The sequence below is a fragment of the Suncus etruscus genome, chromosome 4 (assembly GCF_024139225.1).
Source record: "Suncus etruscus isolate mSunEtr1 chromosome 4, mSunEtr1.pri.cur, whole genome shotgun sequence".
Taxonomy (NCBI): Eukaryota; Metazoa; Chordata; class Mammalia; order Eulipotyphla; family Soricidae; genus Suncus; species Suncus etruscus.
Window position 1 is genome coordinate 4,075,231 of NC_064851.1, and position 15,188 is coordinate 4,090,418.

The window sequence follows — 15,188 nt, forward strand, 5'->3', positions numbered from 1 at the left end:
ATGGATATACTAATGAATTCTTTCAAACATTTCAAGAGGAACTACTACCAATCCTAGCCAGGTTCTTCCATGAAATTGAAAATCGGGAACATTCCCAAACAGTTTTTATGAAGCCAACATCACCTAGATGCCAAAATCAGAGATGCTGCCAAAAAAGAAAATTACAGACTAATATCCCTGATGAATGCAGATGCAAAGATCCTAAACAAAATCCTGCAAATAGGATCCAATGCATCATCAAGAAGATCATTCACTACAATCAAGTAGGTTTCATCCCAGAAATGCAAGGATAGTTTAACATCAGTAAATCTATCACCATAATACAAAACATCAACAAAAAGAAAAACAAAAATCACATGATCATATCAATAGACGCAGAGAAAGCATTTGATAAGGTCCAACACCATTCTTGATCAAAACTCTCAGCAAGATGGGAATGGAAGGAACCTTTCTCAATATAGTTAAGGCCATCTACCACAAGCCAATGGCAAATATTATCCTCAATGGAGAAAAACTAAAAGCCTTCCATTAAATTCAGGTACAAGACAAGGCTGTCTGCTCTCACTACTCCTCTTCAACATATACTGGAAATACTTGCTATAGTGATTAGACAAGAAAAAAATAATCAAGAGAATCCAGATAGGATTTTGCAGATGTTTGCAGATGACATGATACTCTACTTAGAAAACCCTAAAGATTCTACCAAAAAGCTTCTAGAAACAATAGATGCATATAGCAATGTGGCAGGCTACAAAATTAACACACAGAAATCAATGGCCTTTTTATACAACAATAATGATAGGGAAGAGATGGATGTTAAGAAGGCAATCCCATTCACATTAGTGCCACACAAACTCAAATATCTTGGACTCAACTTGATCAAAGATGTGAAGGACCTATATAAAGAAAACTATAAAGCCCTGCTCCAAGAAATAAGAGAGGACACACGGAAATGGATACACATACCCTGCTCAGAGATCGGCAGGATTAACATCATTAAAATGGCAATACTCCCCAAAGCATTATACAGATTTAATGCGATCCCTCTAAAGATACCCATGACATTCTTCAAAGAAGTGGATCAAACAGTTTTGAAATTCATTTGGAACAATAAACACCCTCGAATAGCTAAAGCACTCCTAGGGAAAAGGAACATGAGAGGTATTACTTTCCCCAACTTTAAACTGTATTACAAAGTGACATTATAAAAACAGCATGGTATTGGCATAAAGACAGACCCTCAGTTCAGTGGAATAGGTTTGAGTACTCAGAGAATGTTCCCCAGACATACATTCACCTAATTTTTGACAAAGGAGCAAGAAATCCTAAGTGGAGCAGGGAAAACCTATTCAACAAGTGGTGTTGGCAGAACTGGTTAGCCACTTGCAAAAAAGTGAACATAGACCCCCAGTTAACATCATGTACGAAGGTAAAATCCAAATGGATTAAAGACCTTGATATCAGACCTGATACCATAAGGTATATAGAACAACACGTAGGTAAAACACTCCATGAAATTAAGATTAAAGGCATCTTCAAGGAGGAAACTGCACTTTCCAAACAAGTGGAAGCAGAGATAAACAGATGGGAATATATTAAGCTGAGAAGCTTCTGCACCTCAAAAGAAACAGTGCCCGGGATACAAGAGCCACCCACTGTGTGGGAGAAACTATTCACCCAATGCCCATCAGATAAGGGGCTAATATCCAAAATATACAGGGCACTGGCAGAACTTTACAAGAAAAAAACATCCAATCCCATCAAAAAATGGGGAGAAGAAATAGACAGACAGTTTGATAAAAAAAAAAAATACAAATGGCCAAAAGGCACATGAAAAAAATTTTTTCATCACTAATCATCATAGAGATGCAAATCAAAACAACTATGAGATACCATCTCACACCACAGAGGTTGGCACACATCACAAAGAATGAGAACAATCAGTTCTGGCGGGGATGTGGAGAGAAAGGAACTCTTATCCACTGCTGGTGGGAATGCCGTCTAGTCCAACCTTTATGGAAAGCAATATGGAGATTCCTCCAAAAATTAGAAATTGAGCTTCCATTCCACCCAGCTATACCACTGCTAGGGATATACCCTAGAAACACAAATATACAATACAAAAGTCTCTTCCTCACACCTATATTTATTGCAGCACTGTTCATAATAGCCAGGTTCTGGAAACAACCAACAACTTTCAACAAATGAATGGCTAACAAAACTGTGGTACATATACACAATGGAATATTATGCAGCCATCAGGAGAGATGAAGTCATGAAATTTTCCTATATATGGATGTACATGGAATCTGTCAGGCTGAGTGAAATAAGTCAGAGGGAGAGAGATAAATGCAGAATAGTCTCACTCATCTATGGGTTTTAAGAAAAATAAAAGATATTTTTGTAACAATCCTCAGAGACAAAGAGAGGAGGGCTGGAGCTTCCAGCTCACTTCATGAAGCTCACCACAAGAGTAGTGAGTGCAGTTAGAGAAATAACTACACTGAGAACTATCATAACCATGTGAATGAATGAGGGAACTGAATAGCCTGTCTAGAGTATAGGTGGGTTGGGGTGGGATGGAGGGAGATTGGGACATTGGTGGTGGGAATGTTGCACTAGTGAAGGGAGTGTTCTTTACATGACTGAAACCTAATCACAATCATGTTTGTAATCAAGATGTTTAAATAAAGATATTATAAAAATATTTAGTTAATGCATTTTAAGATACATAAAATTTACATACATAAATTTCCATAGGCTTTATCCAAAAGGTGTCTCAAAATATTACTTTACAGTATTAGAAAATATGTATGTGAAGTATGAAAGCTAAAATCAGATTCACAAACAGAACAAATTGGTAGTTTTCAAGAGACAGGGAATGAGTGATAGGGGAACTAGGTGAAGGTCATCAAAACTTCTCATATAAATATAAAATGCTATGGAACTAGATTGCATCTTGACTATAAATAATATTATGCTTGCATGTTCAAAAATTACTAAGGGAGGGCCAGAAAGATAGCACAGTGGTATAGCATTTGCCTTGCACGTAGCTGATGGCACTTGATGGATCATTTTTAAGATTTAAGACTTCACAAAATGTGCTTATATATGGGTGGATGTGGAGAGTTGAATGGAATAAAAATATAATGAATGCACTCATTTGTAGGATAGTAAATAAAAATGTTAGTCTGTTTGACAAAAAAAGAAATACTAATGTCCAAAAGGCACATGAAAAAATGCTCCACATCACTAATCGTCAGGGAGATGCAAATGAAAACAACTATGAGATACCATCTCACACCACAGAGATTGGCGCACATCACAAAAAATGAGAACAAGCAGTGGTGGTGGGGATGTGGAGAGAAAGGAACTCTTAATCATGCTGGTGGTTCAACTTTTATGGAAAGCGATATGGAGAGTCCTCCAAAAACTGGAAATTGAGCTTCCATTCCACCCAGCTATACCACTGCTAGGGATATACCCTAGGAACACAAGTATACAATACAAAAATCCCTTCCTCACACCTATATTCATTGCCGCACTATTTACAATAGGTGGACTCTGGAAACAACCAAGATGCCCTTCAACAGATGAATAGCTAAAGAAAGTGAAGTACATACACACAATGGAATATTATGCAGCTGTCAGGAGAGATGAAGTCATGAAATTTTCCTATACATGAATGTACATGGAATCTATTATGCTGAGTGAAATAAGTCTGAGGGAGATGCAGAATAGTCTCACTCATCTATGAGTTTTAAGAAAAATAAAAGATATTCTTGCAATAATTCACAGAGACAAAAGAGAGAGCTGGAAGGTCCAGCTCACAACATGAAGCTCACCACAAGAGTGATGAGTGCAGTTAAGGAAATAACTATATGGAGAACTATCATAACAAAGTGAATGAAAGAGGGAAGTAGAAAGCCTGCCTAGAGTACTGCCTGCAGTGGGAAGGGTAGGAGGGAGATTTGGGACACTGGTGATGGGAATGTTGTACTGGTGAAGGGGGGTGTTTTTTTTTTTACATGACTAAAACCCAACTACAATCATGTTTGTAATCACGGTGTTTAAATAAAGATATCAATAAAAAAGTCTAATTTATTTTATATCTGGGGAAAATTCTCTGAATACTCAAGTCTATTCAAATGATCTGAGGGTCTGTCTTTATTCCAATACCATGCTGTTTTAATGACTATTGCTTTGTAGTACATTTTAAAGTGGGGAAAGTGATGCCTCCCATTTTTTTCCTTAGGAGTTCTTTAGCTATTCCTGGATGGTTTTTGTTCCAAATAAATTTCAGGAGTATTTGATCCACTTTGTTTTTGAAGAATGGTATCCTTGCAGGGGTCTTCAGACTTATTAAACAGGGGGCCAGTTCACTGTCCCTCAGGCCATAGGAGGGTCTGACTATAGTAAAAACAAAACTTATGAACGAATTCTTATGCACACTGCATATATCTTATTTTGCAATGAAGAAACAAAACAGATACAAATACAATATGTTGCCTGTGGGCCATAGTTTGAGGACCACTGCTTAGAGGAATTGCATTAAATCTGTATAATGCTTCAGAAATTATTGCCATTTTAATTATGTTAATCCTGCCATTCCATGAGCAGGGTATGTGTCATTTTTTATTTTTTAAAGCAGGATTTAGTAGAATGCCATCTGAAAACAGTGAGAGTTTGAGTTATTTCTTTCTTATATGATTGTCCTTGATATCTTTTTCTTGCCTAATTGCTATGTCAAGTATTTCAATACTATGTTGAATAGGAGTGTTGAGTGGCAGCAGCCTTGTCTACCAGATTTCAGAGGAAAGGTTTTTAGTGTATTCACATTGAGAATATTTTTCCACTGGCTATGGTAGATGGCCTTGTCTATATTTATGGCCTTGTCTATATTGAGAGAAGTCTCATCTTGTTGAGAGTTGTTTTTTATGAATGGGTGTTGTACATTATTGAATGATTTCTCTGCATATTGATATGATTATATAGTTTTTATTTTTCTTTTGATTAATGTGGTTTATTGTGTTGATTGATTTACATATGTTAAACCACCCTTGCATTCCTGAAATGAAAACTACTTGGTCATGGTGTATGACCTTGATGGATGCTATTTACCAGGATTGTGTTAAGGATGTTTGCATATGTGCTCCTCACAGATATTGGTCTGTATTTTTCTTTTTTGCAACATCTTTGTCTGGCTTTGGTATCAAGGTGATGTTAGCTTCATAGAAACTTGGGGATTTGGGAATGTTTCTGTTTCCTTAATTTTCTGAAAGATCCTGAAAAGGATTGATAATATTGCCTCCTGAAACGTTTGAAAGAATTTGTTAGTGAATCCATCTGGGCCTGAGTTTTTGCTTTTGGGAAGACTTTTGATTACTATTTTAATTTCCTCAATAGTGAGGGGTCTCTTTAGATATGCTAGATCATCCTGATTCAACCATAAAATATTATAAGAGTTCAAGAATTTATCCATTCTTCGATGGTCTCATGTTTTGTGGCATTCAGTTTTTCATAGTCTCTGATTACCCTTTGAATCTAGAATATCTGTAGTGATCATCCCCTTTTCTTTTATAATCTGGTTTATTAAGTTTCTCTCTCTCCCTTTCTTTGTGAGTTTTACTAGTTGTTTATGAATCTTGTTTATTTTTTCAAAGAACTAACTTTTGTATTCCTTGATCTTTCTAATTGTTTTTTTGTTTTTGATTCTCATTTCACCGATTTCTGCTCTAAGCTTTGTTATTTCCTTCTGCCTACCTATTTTGTTTCATTTTGTTGTTCATTTTCTAATTTTACAAGGTTCAACATTAAGTTATTTATGTAGGCCCTTTCTTCATTCCTGATGTGTGTTTGCAAATCTATAAATATAAATGCTTTTTCTGTATTCCCCAAATTTTGATAATTTGTGTCTTCATTTACATTTGTTTCCAGGAATTTTTTGATTTTTTAAATTTAATCTGACCACTGGTTGTTTAATAGTGAACTGTTAATTTCCTGGTTTTCAAGGTTTCTTCTGTGTCCATTTGCAGTTCACTTCTAATTTCAGTACATTGTAATCTGAGAAGGTAATCTGTAAAATTTCTATTCACTTGATTTTATGGAGGTGTGTTTTATGGGCCAGCATGTGGTCTATCCTGGAGAATGACCCATGTGCAATGGAGAATAATGTGTATACAGTTTTCTGAGGATGGAGTGCCATATATATATATATACGTCCAATTTTTTTCATTTCTCCTTTTTGAGCTAGTATATTCTTGTTAGGTTTCATCCTGGTTGACCTAGATAGGGGTGACAAGGTGGTGTTGAGTTCTCCCTCTATTATTTTGTGCTATTGATGTCTTCTTTAAGATTTATCAATTAAAAAATATTTTGCTGTTCCCTCATTGGGTCCATATAAGTTTGGAATATGATTTACTCCTGTTGTACACATTCCTTGATTATTATGAAATGTCCATCCATCTTTTCCTGTTGTAAATTTTTTATGTCTCAAGTTGTGTCATATGATATTAATATTGACACTGCAACATTTTAAGGGAGTTGTGTTTTTGGATTATTGTCCTCCAACCTTTGATTTTGAGTCTATGTTTGTTCTGACTAGTCATATGTGTTTCTTTTAGGCAGCAGAATGTTGGGTTCAGCTTTTTGTTTGTTTGTTTGTTTTTGGATCACACCTGGTGATGCTCAGAGATTACTCCTGGCTATGTGCTCAGAAATCTCTCCTAGATTGAGGGACTATATGAGGCACCAGGGGATCTAACCATGGTACATCTTAGGTTAGCCACGTGCAAGGCAAATGCCCTACCGCTGTGCTACTACTTGGGCCCCAGATTCAGCTTTTTAATCCATATTAGCACTCTGTGTCTTTTAACTGGTCTTTTACTCCATTGATGTTGAGAGAGATAATTGTAATGGAATTGAGTGTCACCTCTGTGTAGAAGTTTGTTGTGTCATTTGTTCTGTCTTGTCTTAATGGAGACCTTTAAGTTTTTCTTTCAAGGCTGATTTTGAGTCTGTAAAATTTCTGAGCTGTTGTTTATCCATGAAGCTATGTATGCTTCCTTCAAACCTGAAAGTGAGTCTGGCTGGGTGCAGTATTCTAGGTGAAGCATTCATTTCATTGAGTTTTGTCACTATATCCCACCACTGCCTTCTGGCCTTGAGGATTCCTTGCAACAGGTCTGCTGTAAATCTTGAGGATGCTTTTTTAAATGTAATTTCCCTTTTTTATCTTGATACTTTCAGTATACTATCCCCATCTTTAGGATTCGTCGTTGTGAGTCATTGGATGAGCATATTTATAAGTACTACTTTGACGTTTTCTCCAAATAGTTTTAACTTACGTTTATTTTCTAAGGCTTTATTTTGGTCTTTCAATTAAAATCTTTTCTTCTGCCTCTCTGTTCTGTATGATTTGCTGTGTTTTTCTCTATATTATGTACTTCTCCTATCCCTCTTCTTGGTCTTAAAGGATTGGTTATATCTAGGTAGTGTGCTATGGAGTTCGGAAGTGCAGTCCCCTCTGTCCAGCAGTGATCAAATGCATTGTAGGTACATTTTCTGTGTATGTTGCTCCCATCCATTTGCACTGTCCATGTGACATAAACTGTGAATCAACATTGGTTGAGTTTTGCTACATTAAGATGATTGGGAATAGTTGAAATGCATAGCTGTAATGTGCAAAACAGGAGTTGTGGCTCAACCTTAACTTATAGTTATGTCATATGGGTAGATAGAACTGAAGACCACTACAGGAGTTTTGCATATCCAGCTCTGCATATAACAGAAAACCCGTTATGAATAGAATGGGTGTGAACTTGGTTCTAGTAACTAGAGAATAGTGGAATATAATGCAGTTGGTAAGCACCCCATATGGTCCCCTGAGCCAGGAGCTGTTTCTGAGTGCATAGCCTGGAGTAGCCCCTGAGCATCATAGTGTGTGGCCCCAAAAGCAAAAAAATTATGAAATAGTATAAAATTACATTTTAGTTTGTGCAAATTATACACCATTTTTTCTAATTATGAGTGTTTGAGCCACCCCTTGAAGAACTAGGTCATAAATTTTAGTACAATGGGGCTGGAGTAGTTCCATTTGTAAGGCACTTGCTTAGCAGATGGCTGAGCAAGCTTAATTTCTAGCACCCCACAAAGCCTTCTGAGCTTCTAAATGTGCACAGGAGCACAGAGCCAGGAGTAAGCCCTGAGCACACCCCAACGAGCACCAAAAACCAAAAATAAAACAAAACAAAGTAAACTATTTTTATATGAGTTTTCTGGTGAAATCTATTACTATTTCCCATTGGTTCTCTAATCCAGCGATGGTCAATATCAAGCTGGAGGGTCATATAAAGTATTGGAAAGCAAGTGGTCTGGCCATGGTAGTTAAGAAAATAGGAGTCCAATCATCATCCCACCAGCTCCTGCTTGGTTTCTCAGTCTGTATTATATCCACAAAAACCATATTACATATATCAAAATGTCACTTGACAGGGAAAAGGTATCCACTCCTATTTTAGAGTAGCTTTCAGAAGTGTGTATGCTTTAATTGTCTGTACCTAATTTCTATGTGAAAGATTAGAAGACTAGGTAGGAATCTAACCTAAGTTTTGGATGTTTGAACACCATAACTAAGCAAACATGAGTAGTCTGAGATTGAAAAGTAGCTCTCCACTCATCTATGGATATCAACTTGACATAAGTAGAGAATGATATCAAGTAACAGAAGAGAGATTAATCATACCCCTCCTTAGAAATAATGCAGGAGTGCTCACTTCGGCAGCACATATACTAAAGTTGGAAGGATACAGAGAAGATTAGCATGGCCCCTGTGCAAGGATGACACGCAAATTCGTTAAGCATTCCATATTGTTTAAAAAAAAAAGAAATAATGCAGGAATGCCAGAGAAGCAAAGTTTGATGTGAGGGAAACTTAAAGATCTCCAAGTTGTTCTCTTAACCTCGATGAGAATGTTTGTTTGATACTGATCTACTAAAAATAATCTTGAGCACAAAATTGTGAAATTATGCACAAAGGTATATATGTATGTATATATATGTATATAGTAGTTAGAAGTTAATGAAGAAATTATAGGGATGCTTCCAAAGTTCTAAAAATGCAGTATAAGAATGTAAAGAGAACTATTTTTTTTACAATGTCTCCGTAATTACCTGTCAAAACACAAGTCCTTGTTTGATGGTTTGGTCCTGCAAATTTGGCTAAAATGCATGATAGAAGATGATATTCCCCAAGATATATTTGTGTACTTGGACACCAAAATTTCCACCTTGTATTGAATAATTATAGGCATTTCTAAATGTCAAATGCTTTATATGAAATTGTCATGATCACTGACTTCATATATTTTTTATTTCTAGATATTATTTTATGGAGTTTTAATATGTATAATTAACCTGCTTCTTGGTAGATTCATTTTAATGGCAGTTATCAGACGAGGTAATTAAAATTAATTTTAATTAAAATTGTTATTCTGAATAAAGAAACAAATGCTAATAAGCTTAAGTGTTTTTAGTAATGAGGAAATAGTATAATGACAAATCTTTGTGAAAGCACATAATAGCTTCGGCCAATACATCTATTTATTTGAAAGATTAATTGGGCTGGAAAGATAGCTCTAGAGTCAGAGTCAATGCCCAGCATGGACAAACTTTGTGAGTTCCAGGCACACTGCTGGTTGTAGGCCCTGTGGCTCCTGCCCTGGAGCACTCAATTCTGGGCAGGCAGAAGACAGTAGGAATAAGTCCAGTGTGGTACTAGAAGAGAATTATGTATGCATCAGAGTAAACAAAACATTTTTTTTAGAAAAGCATAAACACAGGGTCAGAGTGATAGCACAGTAGGAGGGTGTTTGCCTTGCTTGCAGCTGACCCGGAATGGGTTGGGGTTCGATTCCTGGTACCCCATTGGTCCCCTGAGCCTGCCAGGAGTGACTTCTGAACTCAGATCCAGGAGGAACCCCTGAGCACTGTCAGGTGTGGCCCCCAAACTAAACCAAAAGAACCACAGTTTTAAAAAAGCATAAACACAACAGGTACTACATTTCTGAGAAAGATAAAACAGGATGTTCAAGGAAAGAGTGTTTTCGAGGTGTTGGAATCTTAAAGAATGATACAACTAGAAGAGGAAAATTAGATGGAAAGGAGAGGATTTAGAAATACAAACCTGTCTAGATGAAGTAAGAAGAAAATGTGTGTATATTTACATATATGTGCATAAGAGAAAAGAGAAGGGAGGGATTTTATTCATGCTTCTTCAAAGAATTGCATTCATGTATTTATAGAAGCCAAGTGCTTTCATGCAAAGACCTAATAACCAGAAAGCCTATGGTGTAAATTTAAGTATAACATTAGAAAGAAGAGGGCTAATGTCCCAGCTAAAGATATTAGATTTACAAAGTAGACTTTGATTACATGAAGGCTTATTAAATTGAATGAGTACTGCCCATTGAGAGCAATCTGCTTATTCTCTTTACCAACTTCAACTTACATGTTATCTTTTAATATTTCTTAATTTTTAAAATGACATATTTTTAAATTCACTGTGATTTACAATACTGTAAATGTTAATGTTTGATGCACACAATGTTCCTATCCCATACCTTCAACTAGAACATCTGCTCTTTTCCTCCACTATTTGAGGGTCCTTTCCCCATCACTGTTATCTTCCTGCCATCGGGACTCAGTTTTGTATCACATATTCCGTTACTTTGGGCCTTCTTTTTGCTTTGTATTCTGAGAGAAGTCATTTTGAAAATGTTACTCTCATCTAAAAACACTTTTGCAAATACACTAGGAATTATAAACAAATATTTGGGCACCCTGTGAACCAAACCAGTACAGCTAACATATAAAATGCAGAATTTCAGTTCAATTCCTCATGCATTGAACTGGGGAAAGGGACTCATTGATGTCGAATGATGACTAAGATGATTAGAAGATTTCTTTGACACTGCAGGTTGAAAAATGCTTTTTGAGGATATCCCAAACATTCAATAAATATCTATTTATATTCTTATTACCATGCTCAGATACCTCAGCTTCTGTGAGAAATATGTAATTGTTCTATTATTAATTTGTACAGCTAAATTACATTGAATCCTTTTTTTTAAACTAATGAAAAGGACTGGAGGTATAGTAGTGGTATTTAAGAACTTGCCTAACATACAACTTACCCAGTTTAATGCCTGGCACCACATGTGGTCCCCTGAGCACTACCAGGATAAAAATAATCTCAGAGATAAAAATAATCTCAAAGCAAAATCAAATGTGGCCCAATAACACCCCCCAAAATCTAGTAAAAATAATCATGAGAATGTTTTTATCATCCACATCAAAATGGTGTACTTAACTTTTTAGAACATATATGCTCTTTCTATCCAAGGTCTTCCAAGCGTTACAGACACTGAGAATAGATCACGTTATCATGTGTTTCAACACTTTCAAGAACTAACAAAATCTGCAGTTGCTGACCTCAAATTGGACACGGATCTTGTTGAACTGAATTGGGATATTGTTGAGCGTGAAGCTATACTTCAAAACCCGTGTGTGGTAAGTAAATGGTATCATTTGCTCATTGCTTCAGAGTAGATTGAATTGCCCTTAAATAAGATGCATGCTTTAAATGTGATTTACAAACAGTACATGCAAATAACAGAGAAGTCATAGTGGTAATTATTTACTGTCACAGTAAAAGGCCTTAAGAAATTTTGTAATCACTGTGGGACAACATAACTTCATTTTGTGCATACAAAGTCTATTTGGGTGCCCCAAAATATCTCAACGGGATATGCATATATTTGCTTTGCATACAAGCAGCCTGGGTTTGAATCCTTAGGATGTATGATTCCCTGGAGCAATAGCAGGAATGAGCTCTGAGCCAAAATCTCTCCCACCAAAATCAGCAATTTACCTTCTCTATAGCTGAACAAATGATAAGAAAATTTGTTGAACCTTTTACACATAAGAGATTTACCTGTAGTTTTTAAAACCACCCCCAAAATGTACATTGATAGTTGTTGTGTATGTAAATATTTTAGGGGATTATTATGTTACTGACCCTAACCTGATCGGTGATTGTGCCCTACTCTAGGGTGTGACCTGGCATTCTGCCCCCACCCTAGGGTAGTACCTGATTCTGCTTCCACCATTGGGTGGTATCTGATCCCACCATTGGGTGGTACCTGATTCTGGGGGATAAAAACAAGGGTCTGTGGAAGGCGAGAGGCTTTTGGCTGGAACTGAGGCTGAGTCTTTGGACTTAGTCTTGTCCACCGAATAAAGCTAATATTTCCACAAGCCTGACTGTCTGCGAGCTGGTTACCCGTCATTTCACCTCAGAACCGTCGGCTGGACGGGGTGGCAGACGTGTGCTCCGAGCTGGAGGAGAAAGGCCTCATCCTCCATCCCTCCATCAGTCAACTTCTTCAGGAGCTGACTTGCAACAGATAGTATATAGATGGAACTGGAGAGCTAGCACAGCAGTAGGGTATTTGCCTTGCACGTGACCAATCTGGGATAGAATCGATTCAATTCCTGCATCCCATATGGTCCCCAAGCTTGCCAGGGAGGAGTTCTGAGCACAGAGCCAGGAGTAACCTCTGAGTGCTGCCGGATGTGGCCCAAAAACTAATTAATAAGAATAAAAAATAGTATATAGAGGTTTCTCATAGACGTGTATAATTTTTCATGTTCCTTTTTGGATTTGTTTTTTTATATTTTTTTACATAGATAAAGCAAGAAGAAACAACCGGTGAAAAGGAAATAGAAGCAATGGAACTAGCCAAGAGGCGACTTCTCTCAGCACGAATAGTACCTTATTATACTTTCATGTTATATTGAATTGAGATAACATTGAGTTATATTGAATTGAGATAACATTGATTTGCAACACTGTGTTTTGGGGATTGGAGTTTTGTGTTTGCTTATTTTCTGTTTAATTTTGTTTTACTAATTATGTTCAAGGAACCTATTGGTTCTAGGGATCAAACTAGGATCCATTGCATATATATAAGAAGGGCTTTAACCACTGTATTATCTCTCTCTCCCTGTGATACTATTTCATCCTTTCAAGTGTATTTCTACACTATACCCATTCCAAAGAGCCAAAAATACTACTCCACCACCACCAACCAGCGGACACACTCTATATTTCGTTCTTGCTTTCCTCTTTACATATAATAATCTCTTCAGAGGTCAGAAATCAATGGTTTTGTGACTTTGTTTCATTGCTTTGTTCCTTTATTTCCCACACATGAAAGAGATTATTTGGTATTTGAATTTCTCCTGACTTATTTTGAGCAGCATAATCTCTTTCAGTTCTATGTTGCTGCAAATGGCATTATTTCATTCTTTTCTATAGCTGAGCAATCCACTGTGAGCATACTATACCTAGTCATTATCCATCATTAGACATGTAAGTTATATTCATTTAAAATATTTTCAATAGCAATCAAATAACATAGAAGTGTGGGTATTAATGTACTGTTAGCTTCATAGAAGGAGGTAGAGGAAGAATTCCTGTCTTTGATGTTTTGGAAGAGCCTATCCTTTCTTAGCTTCCCTCAAAACTAAACTATTTGAATATCTATAAAAGATTTGCAGACAGAATGTCTTCTATGAAACAGAGAACTCTCTTTCTACTGTACATCCCAATTTAGCATGTTCTATGCAGTGATCTAAGTGATATTTTATACAAAGGCAATGACAGCAACATATATGGCTACCTTAGCAGCAAACATGTTGCCAGAAGCAGGCTGTGCTATCGATATATGGGCTGAATAGATACACAGGTCCTCAGTCTGCAGAAGTAGCAGTTTATTGAATCCTTATAGACTAGATAGGTGAGTTCTTTCATTAACGCGGTTTAAGAAAATGGAATGAACTAGAGATGTAAAACAGGGTCCTTTGATAGTAGATCTCTTAACATCCTTATAAGCATGTCAACATTTTGTTTGGGGGGCCACACCCAGTGATGATCAGAACTTACTCCTCTTTCTGTGCTCAGGAATAAAAGTGCTCAGCATTTTCTGTGCTCACTATTGGTGCGCCTTAGTGAACCATATGTGATGCCAGGGTTCAAATTTGGCTTGGCTGCTAGCAAGGCAAATGCTCTATCCATTGTATTATCTCACAGCAAGCATTGTAAACTTACAAGAAAGGGGTAATTCAATTCAATTTTAAGTTTTTTTTTATTGAGGATACAGCTTGCAATAGTTTCCATAACTGTTTTCACAGGATTCCAATTATTTTTGGACATATAATTTTCAGTTACCACTTTTGATTCCAGTTTATTCATTACCTAAAGCTCAGAGCTACTTTCTCAGTGATATCATGTTCTGGACTACCTGGAAAGATTCTTTTTTATGAAGATAACAAGTTATTTTGGGGGGTTGATTTCTTTATCACAGACTATTTTCCCACAGGGAGTAATACAATAAATTGTTGTGGTGCTCCATGCTCAATAATGGTTTGTTTCAATATTTCCTCTAGGCAAGCTACCAGAGACAATACAGGTCTGGGATTCTTTCCCATGATGCTATGCAGATGTTAATACATACAGCAGAAAGCTTTGTGGACAAGGAAGAGTAAGTATATTACCGTGTGAATGCTTCTCTCCATCCTATTTGGATTGCATTTGGGAAATTATGCAAGTGATTTTTACCACCTAAGTGAATTACCAAGTAATTGGTTCACTGTATTATTCAACATCACATGTGTAATGTCAAGGGACATTGCAAGTAAAGGGATAAAGAGGTGAATTGTGTGAAAAAATTATTAAAGGGCTGAGCAAACTTTTGGTAAATAATAAAGCACAAGTAGGGTTGTATTCAGTTTTGATTCATATACATTAGTGGTAAATGTACAAAGCTTTGTACATAACTATGCCAAATACAGTGGAGCATAAGTGAAGATAAGTGAAATGGTGTTCCAATCACAGGAGAACTTTCTATTGATCACATTTGTGTAAAGTACCATCTCTTTGCTGAGTTATCTTTGGAGCTGATTTTGTCACTTGCTAATCACTCCAATCAGTAGGCCTGTGTGTGTCTTGTGTCAAGAGCCAGCCTACGACTGAGATGCTTAGACAACAGTGCCAGGACCTTCTCTAAGTGCCTGTGTAAGCACCTAAGTGAAATAATTTGACTAAGGAGCTGATATTTATTGACAAG

General features: G+C 36.6%; 1 protein-coding gene and 1 non-coding gene across 2 annotated transcripts in view; both read left to right on the top strand.

Annotated features, from left to right (window-relative positions):
* SLC9C1 (solute carrier family 9 member C1) overlaps window positions 1-15,188 on the top strand; it is a 92,774-nt gene that overhangs the window by 44,738 nt on the left and 32,848 nt on the right. Inside the window, exons 9-12 of the mRNA XM_049772457.1 lie at window positions 9,379-9,457; window positions 11,402-11,568; window positions 12,748-12,828; window positions 14,509-14,603. Of these exons, the coding sequence (XP_049628414.1) occupies window positions 9,379-9,457; window positions 11,402-11,568; window positions 12,748-12,828; window positions 14,509-14,603 (422 nt within the window). The remainder of the gene's footprint in view (window positions 1-9,378; window positions 9,458-11,401; window positions 11,569-12,747; window positions 12,829-14,508; window positions 14,604-15,188) is intronic.
* Window positions 8,767-8,873, top strand: LOC126008475 (U6 spliceosomal RNA). The gene has a single exon (XR_007495804.1). It is a non-coding gene; the product is annotated as a U6 spliceosomal RNA (small nuclear RNA).